Genomic DNA, 16,271 nt, shown 5'->3' on the forward strand with positions numbered 1-16,271 from the left:
GCACAGGACAGAGCAACCACTTCAAAGCTTGTTTTGTCCTCACAACAACTGAACCACTTGCCCATCACATCACCCTGCATTCAGTCCAGGATCAGCAGGGCTTTGTGGAGACGCCACTCTGCTAGAGGAAGGGAACAGAGTCCAGCTGCTGAGGAGAAAAGCGCAGTGACTTTGAGAGGTCAGGGAAGCCTTCCTGGAGGAGGAGCTGTACCTGGACCATAAAGGAACCACAGGATGTGTGGAGTGAAAGCAGAGTGGGAAGAGCTCCTCAACAGTAGGGGCACAGGTAGAAGGGGTGGAATCCCTTCTTTCCTTAGTAAGAAGCATGATATTGTAATGGTTGGGAGTTGGGTTTGGAGCCAGCCGATTTGAGTTCAGTTCCCAGCTCTGCCACTTGCTCTCCATTCCTTTCCCTCTAATTCTGTTTTCTCACCTAAAACTGCAGATCATGTTATCCCACTTATCCAGAGTTATTTTGAGGATTAAATAAATGTATTTGTAAAGCACTTAGCATCCCTAACATTTAGAGAGAGCTCATTAAATGGGAAATATTATTATTATAATTATTGATTTTATTTTTTTCAATCAGGAGGGAAAAAAGGAACAGCAATTTGCTGAGCACCTACACTCTGTGCCATATGCTTTACAAACACACCTGTGGAATGAACTACCTGCAACAGAACACATTTGCTACATACTGAACTATCCCAAAATTTAGTGACTTAGTTATTTATCCATTTATTTAGCTCAAGATTCTGGAGGTCAGCAATTTGGGCAGGGCTGGACTGGCCCTTTCTTCTGCTAGTCTCAGCTGGGCTCACTCCAGCATCTGTAGCCAACTGCTGGTCAGCTACTTGAACTGGCTGCTGGAGGCTGGCTGTCAGCTGGAGTAAGAGAGCCTGTGGGCTGCATCGTCCAGCAGGCTTGCCCTGGCTGCTTCACACGCTGGTGGTGACCGGGGTGTCTAAGAGCAGCAAGTGCTACTGTGTGAGTGCTTTATGTTACAAATGCTATGGGAATTTTGCCATTGGCCAAAGTCACATGGCCAAGCCTAGACTCAAAGGACAGAAAATAGACTCCTTTGAAAGGAGGAGCTACAAAGTTACATTGTGAAGTGGTTTGTATACAAGGACGGGGAAAATCTGTGGCCGTTTTTATAACCTATCATAATACCCTATTATATTCACTTTGTATCATTTCATTTCTTCACTCATTCCTTCGTTCATGTATTCATCCCTAAAGTATTCATTGAGCACCTATTTGTGGTATGGCAAGAAAAGGAATCCCCACAAAGAATGGCCCTAGTTTTCTACCACCTAGTTTTCTCTGTCGTGCAGTGTGTGTGGCTTTGCTCTCTGAGGTATGCAACATCCAGTGAAGACAGGGGCTGGACCTTCTTTCCCCAGTGAAGCGGTTATTCTCTTCCCAGGGAAGAGGGAGGTAGAGATAGAGATGGTTTGGTACAGGCAAAACAATGAGATTTATATGTACAAATTAAAATCAGGCACCAATATTCCATCCACATGAAGTCTGTTTGTCTGGGCTAACTTCTCCCTCCTGGACCTTAGCCTGCAGGTTTTACTACCCTGCTCTTCCCTTCCATCTTTCTGATCACTGAGATTGCTGGTGAGTCCAGACCCCCATTGTCCTTATGTTAAGATCTCTGTTAAGCACTCGCACATGTGCACAAATGCACACACACACCCTCTCTCCCTGGAAGGTTCGGAGCTCTCCGCCCAGTGCGGAGGAACAGTAGTCACGAGCCCCTCGTTGCTCACGGGGCCAGGCGGGCCTGGCACAGACTGTGTCCTGGGGGGTAAATATTGAGGGCCTCGTGCTGCAGAGAGGATCCTGTCCTAGCCAAGCTATTAGTCCTCAGGGCTCTATCGAGGGCAGTGTCAAAGATACTGGTCCAAACGTTGGGCAGAGAGAAGCTTAGAGGAGTGTTAGAGTAAGAGATAAGAAACAGGTACCAGGGAGGGAGCCTGGGTAGATTTCTGAGATAAAGTTCAGGGCCCCTGGTATAGTTTGCTATTCATGTGATCAACCAGTATGTTATGAGTATATATATATGCGTCAAGTAGTGGGTTAGATCGGGGTCCCCAACCCCTGGGCCACCGACTGGTACCAGTCTGAGGCCTGTTAGGAACTGGCCCACACAGCAGGAGGTGAGCAGTGGGCAAGTGAGCAAAGCTTCGTCTGTATTTACAGCCACTCCCTATAGTGCGCATTACCGCCTGAGCTATGCCTCCTGCCAGATCAGCAGGGGCATTAGATTATCACAGGACCTCGAACCCTGCTGTGAACTGCGCAATTGAAGGTCTAGATTGTGTGCTCCTTGTGAGAATCTGATGCCTGACAATCTGAGGTGGAGCTCAGGCAGTGATGCCAGCGCTGGGGAGCAGCTGCAAATACACATTATCATTAGCAGAGAGGTTTGACTGTGCAGAGACCACAATAATCAATTGCTTGCAGACTCATATCAAAACCCTATCAGTGAGTGGCAAGTGACCATTAAGCTGCATCTGGTGGCAGGCTTTGAGTCAGAACCTGACACTTGTTTTAGTCTGAACACGGCTCACCCATTATTTTATTTATCACTTCCATCTGTGCGTCTTTCCCGCACCGCGCACTTGTCTCAGGCACAGTTTGGGTAAGCCCACCTGCTAACCCTAACCCAAATGAGTGAGAAACAAATGTCCGACCCATTTGTGAATAAGCCATGGAACTGACTATGTCCATGCTAGAAGAGGATCAGCTGCTTGAGGTTGCAAATGACAGTGGCCTTGAAAGTATGGTTGAGACAACTTCAGATCTCCATACATTCTGGATTAAAGTCAAGGTGGAATATCCTGAGGTTGCCACAAAAGCACCAAAAAGCCTGCTTCCATCTCCAACATTCCATCTTTGTGAGGCAGGGTTTTCTGCAGTGACAGCAACCAAAACGAGATTATGGAGTAGACTGGACATAAGCAACACACTTCGGTGTTACTGTCTCCCATCAACCCCAGGTGGGACCGTCTAGTTGCAGGAAAACCAGCTCAGAGCTCTCACCAATCCTGCCTTATAGTGAGCTGTCTAATTATCTCATTATATACTACAGTGTAATGATACTAGAAACGAAGTGCACATTAAATGTAATGTGCTTGAATCTTCTTGAAACCACCCCCCAGCCCTGGTCTGTGGAAAAACTGTCTTCCACAAAACTGGTCCCTGGTGCCAAAAAAGTTGGGGACCACTAGGTTAGATAGTGGAGGTATAATAGTGAGCAAGACAAGCACAGTCCCGGCCCTAAGGGAACTTGGAACCTAATGGGGTGTAGCCAGTGTTGAAAGAACATTACTAATGCTAACACTAACCAGCACTGCGTCTGTTGAATTCCCGGGCAGCCCTCTGTGGTAGGTACCACACTGTCTCCTGCTTTTACAGAAGAGGAAATTGAGAACATGAATGGCCAAGTAATTGTCTGCCGTCACACGACGAATGAACTGATGGTGGCAACTTGAATTAGGCAGTTTAGATCCAGAGTTAGTCCTTTTTGAGTCAACACCCTTCCCTCAACCCCCACTAGGTCAAGTCCCCTTGGTATGTATTTCTCAATCCCCTGGGACTTTTCCTGAAGAGCATGCATTGCATTTGTGATTCTAGTTTGTAGGATTATTTGGTGAGGGAGCATAGCAAAATTGTCAGTCAGTTCAGATCCCATTGTGGCCCAGTAGCAGATGACCTCAAAACCCACTTGGCTTTGTAATAACATTTCTCAGTCATGCTACACGTCCAACGTTTTCCCAGCTTACCTTCCTTTTGCAGTGCCTTGTCACAAGCAGCCGATAGTAAGTAACAACGGGCGCTCTTCATCTAAAGCTCAGCTCATTTGCTATGTGATCCATCTACCAAGTTATTGCAGGCAACAGTTTTGCAAAGGTTCGCACTGCATAGAAGAGGCCACCGTCTTTCCAGTGTCCAGAGATGGCTCCTCACCACCCACTTCCCGGCCCCAAAGTCAATGTCCCATATTTTAAGGTTTGGCACTACTCCTCCTCTAGTATCGATTTCTTTATTATTCAGCTTAGACTGATGATCCCCAAATTGCAGTGGCTTAAAATAAGAAATGGTTATTTCTTGCTCCTGCTTCATGGTCATTCTGGTTCAGCTTCAGCATCGTGCCACCACATCTTCTTCCGGGACCAGAGGAGCAGCCCCCTCTGGGACACTGCAGGCCACTGATAGACTCCATGGTTGCTCTTAAAGCTTCTGACTGGAAAGGACATGTCTCTCCCATTGACATCTCATAGGTTAAGGACACGTGGCCAAGTCTGACCTAACGACGAGGGGGCGTGTAATAGCCCAGTCGGGAGGGGAACACAGAAGGGGCCTGACAGGACGGAGCAGTGCGTCCATCCCTTAGAGGAGTTAAGGAGCCTGCGCTGACTGTCACGCGTCGATGCGGGGCTGGCAGACTGTTATGCTTGGATAAGAGGAATGTCAGACACTTTTCCGCAGCACACTTGACATGCTCCATCTTAGCAGTTTGCCGGCGAGTGGACGCAGCTTGCGGCAGACGAGCAGACACAGCTCTACAGGGCTCTGAGCAGTGCCTTCCAGACCAGGGGCCCAGATGGCGCCCAGCAGCCAGCTAGCAGGTGTTGGAGATTTCTTGAAGACCACTTCATGGTGAACCAGTGAACTGTATTTGTTCATTTCAGGGGAGGAGGTTATTATCAACAATAAGAACTAAAACAAATGTGGGTAGCTGAAGTGATAAACAGAAAACCTGGGGTGATTCATTTTGTAGACTCAAAGGGAGGGTTGACTGGTGGAGGCAGGAACGGGGGCAGCTCCAACTGCCTCAGCAGTAAAAGTTCATGGATCTTCTCCAGCTAAACATGTCTTAGTGCAGACTGCCTCATCTCTGTCTCTCTTAATTTTATGTTTTAAATTCCTGGGAGGAGAGAGCCTGCTTGGCCTCTGAACAGTTCCACTCTCACCAATGTTCACATAGAGTCACAGAATACAGATCATTCCGGGTCTACCCTTGGTCAGATCCACTCTCAGAGGAGATGGGTCATTGTTAAACACTGAAGGCCAAGTGCAATGAGCACAACATCTCCTCCTGCCCCTTCACAGCTGCCTGCCCCAGTCCCTGGCTCTGTACCTTCTTGTCTTGTCTCACAGCAGCACCCATCCAGTGCATACACATCCTTCTTCCTCGTGACCAGGCCAGTTCTTCCACTGCTGGGGCCCGACCCGCCACCTTGGCATCGCTAGTGATTGGGCCTCCTCAGCAGTCTCTCCCTTGGCAGCATGTTTCTGTCTGAAGCAGCCTTTGCTTGCAGTCCCGTCTGTGTCAGAGGGCTCTGCTGGAGAGAGCTACCAAGACAAGCACCTACATCAGGCGGCCAGGCTGATCCTTGGGAGTGCAGGCCAAGAGCAGGAGGAACAGAGAGGGGCAGCTACAGCAGCAGACCCTGGCTGAGGGCTAAGGCCCAGGCGGGGGCAGCTGGAGGCACTGCTCCCTATAGAAAGACACAGGAAGCTACAGAAAAACAGGGCTCAGCCAGTGACCCCAGTCCAGTGCAGTTTTTCTTATCCTGGACCACACTGATCTTATCTCCCCATAACTCAAGCTTTCTCTGCAATTCTCATCTTCTCCACTTGTACCCGAACGCTGGTGATATTCACATACTCCGCCCACTCCCAGGGGCCACTAAGGCTGTGTGGACCTCCAGGCTCACTAGCTTCTCACCCACTGAAGAAAGCACACTGACATGCAAATGAGTGAGATATTTCCTTATCTTATAAAAAAAATTAGACATTTATAAATTCAGTACTTTATTATTAAAACAAGTGACTTGCTTTATCAAAATGAATGAATAAACCTTACACACACACAACATCTACCTTCACCCTGTGGGTAAGGACCACTGGACTATGTGACTTGATGAATGTTTTGCCTCATCCCCTTTGGTGTTCTGGAAATGTCTCCTGCATGCTTTGTATTAGTCAAGACTCTTGTTTGCAAGGGACAGAATCCCAACTCAATCCAATTTAAATGCAAAAGAAACTTATCATCTCATGTAACTGACCAGTCCATGTCTGTCTCTGGTTCAGGAGCTTCCCTGATTCCCCTGAGGAGGACGGCAGCAGGTAGCACTGGGCTTAGAGCCTTCCAGCTTGATCCCACAAACAGAAAATCCCAGGAAAGACTTTTATTGGCTCAGACTGGATCACATTCCCATCCTGGAAGCAATCCCTGGGTCAAGGCAAGGGGGTTCTCTGATTGGCCAGCCTGTGAGACATGCCTTATGGCAAGAGTGAGGCAAAAACGCTGTTACAAGAAAGCAAATAAAAGTCTCAACATCAAGGACCCTGCAGCCCTCTTATCTGGTTTGTCTCTGGTCTCTCAGTGGTAACTCACTACTGCTCCAGCCTCAGTTTCCATGCAGGAAGTCCAGGATAACTCCTGTCACCTGGCTCTCTCCTGGGGCAGAGGGGCTTACAGGGAAACATTGGACCGAGGGGACACCAGGAGCTCAGCATGACACGGGAAGAGGAGACACAGCAAGGTGGCGTATTAGGGTTGCTGATCAGACTGTTTGGGCTGCACACAACCCCCCAGCCAGTGATAGGGAGATAGTTGACACCTGTGCTGTGGGCACAAGGCCTGGAATGAAGCAAGGACGCACAGAGACAGGCAGCTATGAATCTGGCTCCCCCAGCTTGGCAAGAGCGCCGAGCAGCTGCCTCCCCAGCTGTCCGGTTCAGGTGCGCAGCCAGGGACAGAAATCAAGCCTAGCTTAGCCTTTTCTATTGTGTTCTGTTCAAAGACGGTTCCTTGGTCCAAGCGCTGCTTCTCTTCCTGCCGCCCTGCAGGCCCACAACTCAGCTCTTCCAGACTGGCCTGCAGAAGTGGCCTGAGTCACCCTCTAGGCCAAGATCGCTTTCCAAGACCCTTGAATATTTTTGACTCCAAAGATTCTGAGAACCCCTCAGATGTGCTGATAAGCAGAGGGACATGAAGTCATGGCTCCCGCTTCCCATGGGCTGCTGTCCCAACTGTTCAGCCCCAACCTGCTTTCCCAGCCTCATCTTCCCCCTGCTTTCCCACCCACACAGTCTGCTGTCAGCCTGGCCACGAGGTTGTTTGCTTCACCCTTCAGCATGACTGTCTCCCCACCGCCACACTGAGAGCTTCTCTGAGGAGGGTGTGTCTGCCTCCTCTCTGCTCCCGCATGCCCAGCTCAGGCCCACACTGTGGAGGGCACTCAGGAGTGTTCGCTGGATTAAACTGGATCAACTGCCGACCATGGGCTGAGTGCCAGTTACAAATCTCTCTCCCAGCCCTGGTGCTTAGCCTAGTCTGTTCCCCCTCCTCCAGGGAAATGGGCTCGTAAGGCGGAGCTCTGTGCCAGGGACCTGGCTTTCCACATTCCTGCTTCCTCAGAGTTACAGCAAGCAGAACCTTACGGACGTTTCCAGTCCCTACGTCTACCTGGCTCTGTGGTTAGTGAGCATAAGATCATTTTAGAAAGGGCTCCCCTTTATTTGTGATTTAGCATCAGCACCCTGTAGCCCCCACACGGTAACTAACCTCTGGGTCGAGGGGTGAATGACCAGTGACCAAACCCTTCAATCAGCCCGCCCTAGCTGCAGAGGGGCCAGCAGTGCTCATTGTTGGTGAAGAGCACAAACAGCCATACAAACAGGGTGCTTTCTAGCACATACCATATTTTGCCCTGTGTGATGCGCACCCTGGGTCACTTTTCCCATGAAAGCACCCTGCAAGTAGAGTTGTTTCTCCCCTGTGCTAGGTTCTAGAACCTCTTATAAAGAGTGTCCCATGGTGACTCTTCCCTTTCACCCTCCTCACTGCTCTCCAGGCTGAAGAAGGTTTTAGCTGAAGACCACCACTGCCCCTCCACGTTCTAGCAAGAGTATCTCTAACCATTTCCAACACGCCTCACTCTTCAAGGGCCCCAACAGCATAGGCTGGCAGTGTTGCCAAGGAAACAGCACTTAATGGGGGAAATAAAGCTGCTCAAAATCTACATGCCGGGCGTTTGGAAGAGAACTAGAACCTCAGTTGTGTCTTGAAATGTTTCTGTCATCAAGTAATTTAACCAGCCCCATTTTGCTCCACGTTCATGGCTTGTCTGGGAGGCCCTCCTGCCTGCTCCCTCTGCCCATCCCACAATTCTTCCATCCAGGGCCTGGTCAGCGTGGGGACAGCTCTGTCTCTGGAGTTTCCAGAGGGGCTAAGGCATCCTGGAGTAGCTACGGAAGTCTCGATAGAGGCGGGGTGGGGTGATTGAAAAGTATGTAAATTAGTCATATTAAAGAATCCAAGAGAGCTGGTGGGAAACAGGAAGTTAGAGCTATTCATCTGGAGTAGAAGCTAAGAATGGAGGTTTACTAAGCCTTAAGGTCCCCCTCCCGGAAGAACGCCTCATGTTTTAGCCCAGGGCTTTTCACACTTTTTAAACCTTTTGTTACCTTTTCACTCTTTATAACCTTGTAATGGTTTGTTTGAACAAAATGCTATGTGAAAGCCAAATGTAAGAAAGACAGAATACTCTCCAGTTCCATCCATGCTGTTGCAAAGGGTATAAGCTCCTTCTTTCTCTCTGCTGAGTAGAAGTCCATTGGGTAAATATACCATAGTTTTTGGATCCACTCATTTGCTGATGGGCACTTAGGTTGCTTCCAGTACTTGGCTATTGTAAATTGTGCTGCTATGAACATTGGGGTGCACAGGTTCTTTTGGATTGGTGTTTCAGGGTTCTTAGGGTATAATCCCAGCAGCGGAATTGCTGGTTCAAAGGGCAGTTCCATTTTTAGTTTTCTGAGGAGAGGGAATTACAGGAACTACTATAAAGGACACATGGACAAAATCCAGGGGGAGGGTGGAGGTGGGGGAGGGAGGGAGGTTCAGCTGGGATGGGGTGGAGGGATGGGGAGAAAAGGCACACAAGTGTAATTGAATAACAATAAAAAATTAAAATTATTAAAAAAAAAAAGAAAGACAGAATATCTTCCTAGATTGGGCTGGGAGAGGGCCCTAAACCCCATGCACCAGGCCCAGTCCTCCCAGACCTGGCTCCCCTCAGGGGCCCCTGAACCCTGTTCTTGGAGCTCCCAGGGCTCAGTGTGAACAACCTGGTGGAAATGGCCCTGGTAGTGCTGTTGCTGGCTCTGAGGGCAGTGAGTTCAGAATGATTCTGAGGGAGCCACGCTCCTGTGCCTGAGCCGATTTGGGACTTGGCTGGAGGTGGTGCCCCAGTTCCAGCCCAGGCCGAGGGAAGGCCCTGCTACGGGCTGGGAACCCAGGAAGTGGGATGCATGCCCTGAACTGCCAGGGACTCACTCAGCCTCCCCTGGAACCTCTCCCAGGGCAGCAAGGGGAGAGGGCAGCCATCTACATGTGCACCTGGTGAGGTTTTTAAACTCTTAGCCTCAGTTTTCTAGCCTTAAAACTGGAAGGTGACCACAGGTGTGGAAGGTACCTAGCAGAGGGCCTGGTACAGGTATAGGAAAATATGTGCGTTTTCCTCACCCCCTCCCTCTCCTGAGGCAGTTTCACCCCATCAGTGAGGTGATGTTTGACACCTGTGAGGGCGGGTCCTGTCCTCAGTCTCTGAGAGAGGCAGACCTGTCTCCATGCCTGCCAGGAAGAGATGGGATGCTGAGGACACCTGGCAGGTGGTCCACCTTCATCCTGCAGTGCAGGGACTGTTGCTTGTCCTGGAGATAAAGTGACAGAGCAAAGGGAACCTCCAGCCCTGGGGGCCTTTGCCTGGCCCAGGCTCTGTGGCCCTGAGGGCAGGAGTGTGCTTGAGTGGAGGGTGGTGCTGGGGGCTGGCTCCCTGGCTCGCTGTCCAGCTTAGCTATTAGCCATTACTTCTGCCCTGCCCCCTGAGGGAGAGGAAAATGCCACCCGTGAGACCCGAGATCGGCTGTGTTTGTTCTTTCACCTTGCCCGTGATTTTTGTCTTTCTCCTGTAAGCATCAGAATGAAACACGGAGCTGAGGTTTGTAGCCCTGCCAAGCTTTCTGGGCCGGGTGGAGAACGAGTGGAATCAATCGTTTGCAGCTGAGGAGGAGCTGCGTGTGGTCGGGATGTTGTTTCTGTTCCCCGGGGGGCTTTGTAAAGTACCTGCAGACAAACTAACATTTCGTCCTCCGCCTCGGATGTGAGTTACAGGAGGCATGTTGCCCTCAGCACTTTGTGCCATCTTGTGTTATGGGCCTTTCAGTAATGTCCCCTCTAGTCCTCTGCTACTCCCTTAGTCCAGGCTGCCCTCGTGGCTCGAAGGGATCACAGGGAAGCTTCCAAGCCAGCCTCCCAGCCTCATTCTCTCTGGCCTGGCCACTGGACCTGTAGTGACCGGAGGGAGGGAGGCAAGTGAGATGGGAGGTCATGTGTGGCTCTAGAGCCAAACTGCCTCAGTTTGGCCCTCAGCTTCTCTCCATCTGTGTGACAGTGGACAAGTTACCTCCTTTCTCTGTGCCTCAGTTTCCTCATCCGTAAGACAGGGATAAGAATAGTAGCCCCTGTCTCATAGAGTTATTCTTAGGACTCAGTGGCATAAAGCATATAAACTATTTTATATCTGACAGGCAGTAAGAGCTAAAAGTATTTCAGCTCTCAATGCTAGCAGTCTAAGGCAGGGTTTCTCAGCCTCAGCTGTCCTGACACTTGAGACTGGGCAATTCTTTGTTGCAGGGCTGACCGTGTGCGGGAGGGTGTGGAGCAGCACCCCTGACCTCTGCCCCATAGGCGCCAGTAGCAGCCTGTTCCCCGCTCCCATCACGACAACCACAACTGTCTCCAGACACTGTCACATAACTCCTGATTGGCAAAGCTGCCCCCTGTTGACGACCACAGTTCTGAGTCATTTCTTCCTTGAACCTTCCAGGCTCCCCATTGCTCAGAAAGCATAGCTACGCTCGCTGGGCCCGCAGGCACTCCAGTGGGGCATCTTGTACTAAACTGTTCTCTCTCTTTTGTGTTTGGGCCATCGATTCACTCAGCCCACTACTGGCTGGGCTTCTGCGGTGTCCAGGTGACAGCGGGAGAGACTCCTCTCTGCTGAACCTCCCCGTGATCCCCTGGTTTTGCGGTTACACCGCTCAAAATGCACTTTGTCGGTGGTTCTTTAAATACCACACAACTGTCTGTTCCTGTTATGATTTTCCCAGACGCCGGAGCGATAAACAGCTCTGATGACAGCTGTACCCGATAGTAAGTGCACACATCTCTCCAGCATCTCCCCCAGGCGCTTCAGAGCAGCTAAGTGTGTACAACTGATTTCAGCCATTACCTCGTGTCCGTGGAGCCTGCACTGGAAACCACAGGACAGGGATGAAGGAGAGGGTAGCAGTGACTGGCTCCCTGACTGTCCTTGCCTTGCCCCTGAGCCTCAGGAAATCTGGGTCCTGGCATGCAAGGTGATTAAGAGCTACACTCTGTCCCGAGGCGGGAGTGTGGTACATTCAACCCAAGGGCAGAAATAGCTCTACATCTTTGGGAGGGAGCCCAGGTGGCAGGCTGAGGCTTGCGCATTGGGGGAAGGGTTTCTGGAGGTGCTGAGTTTTCATTTCTGTCCTCAAAGTACCAAGAGCCGGGGGAGGCAAGTGGAAGAAGCAGACACAGCTCTTATGCTAGTGTGATGAGGGCCATTGTTCCCTGATGTGTTAGTTTCCCCAGCTTGGCGGTTGGATCCTCCAGACAGGATCAGAGCTTTCTCATCTCTAAGAACCAAGTTAGAGACCATTTGTTGTTGAGTGGGTGGGTGGCTGGATGGATGAGACACTTAACTGCATCTATTGAATTTCCTAAGCCTTATCAGTTATCAAACTCTCCCTCAACTCCAATAAACTGGAAGCCACAGCAGGTCATCGGCTTTCCTTGGTGGTCACCTGGAAATCCAGGCCACACAAGAATGGTATCAGGAGGCTGAGGCAAAGCCCACTTCTCACCCAGTTTAGTAGTGAATCGTCTCCCCATTCCCCTGTGTTCTGGTCACATTTCCACACTGAAGCCAGGCACTGTGCCTGTGGCCGCTGCTCAGAACCATGGTCACTGTGGTCTATGGGAAGAATCGGTAAACTTGAGTAGTTTCATTGTCGATTTGTGTGGACTCACCAAACCTTAGAGAGCAGATCCTCCCTATAATGAGTGTCTACCGTCTGTCCCACTGGACCCGCTCTCCATCCTTCTCCTTCCACCCTACGAGGCCAACTCTGAGGACTGTTGCAGGGGGCTCCTATGTCCTCTGGCTTCCAGATGGGTTCTGCCAGTGCACTACTGGTCCAGCAGAAGAACAGAGCAGGGACGGGAGGTTGCATCAGGGTATTTATTTACCACCACTCACCATTACTCCCAAACCTTCCTCCCTGAATCTTCTCACAAGTCAACCTTCTCTACCAATACACAACTTTTCTTTTGTAGGTTCTGGCAACTGCTCTCCACTCTCATCCCTTTGGGCCTCGGAGTGGTATCAGCTCCATGGTACCTTCCACAAGGAACTACATTATCCCCATAGTTTGTATTTGTACCCTTCCACCCACCTGCGCCATTGGGAATTGTGTCTTTAATACATCCTTGGCGGTCCCCCTATGTTGCGTGTACCATCTGTTTCCTGTTGGCGCCTTGACTTACACCCTGGCCTGAGCTTCTTCTTAGGCCTGAAGTGACCCTGCCTGTCTCCCCACCTCTCCCCTGGCCTTCTAAGCATCGGGAAGAACATGGCACTGAAGAACCACCCCCACTTATCCTCCTCAAGTGCACTGCCCTTCTCACCCCATGGTCCCTCTTCCACCCTGCACCCATGTTTGAAGGGTCCTTGTCAACCACCCTCTTTTACTAAAGCAAGAAATACTTCGTTTTGCCATTTGGAATGAATCACAAATGTTTACCAGTGAGAATTCTTCAACAGATCAAAATAATAAGAGGGCCTCCCCTGAATTCTACCCTAAAGCAAAAAAATGTGGTATCTCGATTTGCCCAGAGGCCTGATCACAGGCGGGGCGTTCATTCCTTTAGGAGCACGGAGTGAGGGCTCACAGAGCCGTGCCGCTGCCCGCGTAGAGCCCTGTCGGGAACCAGCGCTCAGGGAAGTGACTGGAGGCTTTGAAGGCCAAGGGTCGTGTGGCTCTCCTCTACACCAGGGCCACCAAACTACAGCCATGAGACAGCCCCCATTTTTGCAAATAAAGCATTACTGGAAGGCAGCCATTCATTGATGTGTTGTTATCTGTGGCTTTGTTTGCACTACAATGGCAGAGTTGGGTTGATAGAGATGTCTGGTCCTCTGTGCAGAAAACAGTTAACACAGCAGGGACTGGCCTCCTTGGAAGGGCCTGTTTACAGGGTCAGCCCTTGACTGCCAACTGGGAACTTGGATTTCAGGAGAGTTCCCCCCATTCCCACGCTGATAAGAGTAGCTCACTGGACCTAAACTGATTGTACAAACAATACCTGCTTTCCTTCTGGAAGTCTGGAATTTTTGTAACGTGCCAGGCAGAGGCTGCCTACGTGACGAGCCCCCAGTAAAAACTGTGGGTGCTAGTCTGTAACAGCACTTCCCACAGGCTGACTCAGCTCCTTGTGGGGGGGAGTTCTGTGCATCCTGTGCGGCCACTGGGAGAGGACCCTTGCCTGGAAGCTTGCACCTGGTTTCCCCAGACTTTGCCCCACATGCCTCTTCCCTTCGCTGATTTGGTTTGTACCCTCTCGCTGTAACAAATCACAGCCATGAGTACAACCATAGGCTGAGGCCTGTGCGTCTTAGCAAATCATTGAAACTGGGGGTGGTCTTAGGGACCTCTCAATACATCTACAAAGCCAAAAATATCTGCTATCTGGCCCTTTAAGAAAAAGTTTTCCAACCCCTACTCTATAGTCTTAGTATGGATGGAAGTTCCCTGTTATATATCTCCCATCCCACAAGACTCTGAACTTCCTAAAATTGTGGCCTAGGTCTTTTGCTCTTTAGCTACTGGCCACGCACAGTATCTTGCAGAAAGTATTTATGGAGGGAGGAAGTCAGCAAGCCTGTAAAGAATGGATTCAAGAAGTAATTTTTAAACAGTGGGTGGTAAAATCAATTCAAAAGGTTTTGACCAATGTCTTTCAATGGAAGAATAAAATAGAAAGTAGAGTGCATTGCATATAGGGAGTCTAAGTTTCACTTCTTGAAAACTTTGTTTCAGTAACACGTGTGGACCCGAGGCTGTGCTGGACCACAATGTACAAGGGTTTCTTCTTGTCCGTTGCAGTGGAAAATATGTGAAGGCCACTGGATTGCGATGTCTTTGCCAGGTGCTTGGGGAGAAGCCCAGCTTGCCCTCCCCACCTCTCTGGTCGTTAGCACTTAACCTCACTCTCCCCTCACCCCCAGAACGTGTACTACACGAGCAGCCAGCAGATCCACGTGGGCATCTTGAGCCCCACGGTCGACGACGATGACAACCGGTGCCTGGTGGACGTCAACAGTCGGCCGCGGCTCATCGAGTGCAGTTATGCCAAAGCCAAGAGAATGAAGCTTCACTGGCAGTTCTCTCAGGTAACAGCCCAGAGCCCCCAGGAAGAACAAGAGCAAAGATGATGGGCAGTAGGGCCCCCTGGGCCAGGAAGGGCGTGGGAGGAGAGGGATACTGTGGCTACAGGAAGGCTGTGACTCCAGCCAGTTCTCGGGGTTTACTGGGCGCTTACTACACTCCAGGGGTTTCACATACTTTGGCTCATTGGCTCCTAATATTGGCTCTGAGGGAGGTTGTTATATTGTTGTTGTTGTTTTATTATCACTTTATTTAATTTCTAGATATAAGGAAACAGGCTGAGAGTGGGGAGTCACCTATACAAAGTCATACAGCAAGGGGCAGGGCTAGGATTTAAACTTGGGTTTCTCTGGCTTTAAACCCTTGTGTTTCTTCTACACAAGCCCCTTCTCAGGACATGAAGCCCCAGCGTCCCAGGTATAGATAGTGCTGGGTCACCTCTGATCCATGACCCCTCTGCCTTCCTCCCAGTAGGGGTTGTTCTAGGGGCAGGTTTCCACCCAGGGCAGTGTCTAGGGGCCATTTTGTGAAGGGCTGTCTGCTTCAACACAGTGGGAGAGGAGGCGGGGAGAGGACCAGGGATTTCCTGGAATAGCTCCTGGAGGTCAAGGCCCAGCCAGGCCCCTGCTGCTGTGGGGACTTTGTGTCACCTGGATACACGTGTTCTTGAATAAAGCCAGCTCCCTGGCCCCTTCAGAGGCCTCGCTCCTCCCAGGAGCTGCGGCATCACCAGGGAAATAAGCTCCATGTGTGGGGCCTTGGCCCCACTGTGTCTAGCCTCGTGCAGTTCAATGTTGACAAGCATGGTAACTCTATCTCAAAGATAACGCAGTGAGAGTACATGACCCAGGCACCATCACACAGCCTGAGGGCGTGGAGCTCCAGCAGGCTGGCTGCATCTGAACCCAGGCTGTTTCAGTACCCCAGCCGCCCAGGCAGGCCCGTCTGCCTCCTCTCCAGCCCTCACAGACCCAAGGCCTTCCCGCACGTGCCCCAGGGCCGTGTGCTGTGGTGACTCAGCTCACCTGTGCAGGTCAGGATTCCTTGCCGCCCCAGCTGTCTCTCATCTCATCTCTCCATCCCTCACGGGGACAGAGAAAGGAACATTCCACTAAGATGCATGTCCTCAAAACAGACACCCCCAAGTCCAGCTCCTTCCTTCCCTCATCTCAGCACACAGCATTGAAAAGGCAGCCCCACACAATTCCTGCTTGAAGGGACACAGTGACCGACAGTACAGGCCATGTTGGCATGTGGAGCCCTGGGGACAGGGCAGCCACCAGCCACTTAGGCATCGATGTAATTAAACTCCCAGAATGCTTTGGCAGTCACATCTTTGATCCTTCTAGCAAGGAAACTGTTTGGAAAGAATATTTTTAAATCCCTATTTGTAAATCCAGAGCATCCACTCTTACCTGATATTTTAAAATTAACATATGTGAAATTTTTGTTTAAGGCAAAATGATTAATATTTACAAGCCACCTAAAATCTGTCCCCAAGCCCACATTGATTAGGAGCTACTATTGACAAGGCCAGAGGAAGCGGGGAGACTCTGAAATGATTACAGGCAGGTGCTCAGGCAGATTTTCTTGCAACAGGTTTTCATCTTTGCAAATTACATGGGGGTCCTACCAACTCGAATTTTCTGATACAGAAGTTGGGCTGAAAGGAGCTTTTACTGGTACATTTCAAATCTCCTTTCCCATTT

The 16,271-nt window shown here is 50.4% G+C and overlaps 1 protein-coding gene across 2 annotated transcripts in view; it reads left to right on the forward strand.

The window, feature by feature from the left end:
• The window catches only part of GALNT18 (polypeptide N-acetylgalactosaminyltransferase 18), a 325,400-nt gene that overhangs the window by 296,952 nt on the left and 12,177 nt on the right, over nucleotides 1-16,271 (forward strand). Inside the window, exon 10 of one of the 2 annotated variants that reach the window (XM_024558783.3) lies at nucleotides 14,403-14,567. In XM_024558783.3, coding sequence (XP_024414551.2) covers nucleotides 14,403-14,567 — 165 coding nt within the window. Of the gene's footprint in view, nucleotides 1-6,111; nucleotides 6,355-14,402; nucleotides 14,568-16,271 lie in introns of those variants that run through there. The other variant, XM_045194103.3, reaches the window with a different exon arrangement.

The sequence above is a fragment of the Desmodus rotundus genome, chromosome 5 (assembly GCF_022682495.2).
Source record: "Desmodus rotundus isolate HL8 chromosome 5, HLdesRot8A.1, whole genome shotgun sequence".
In the NCBI taxonomy this organism is placed as follows: Eukaryota; Metazoa; Chordata; class Mammalia; order Chiroptera; family Phyllostomidae; genus Desmodus; species Desmodus rotundus.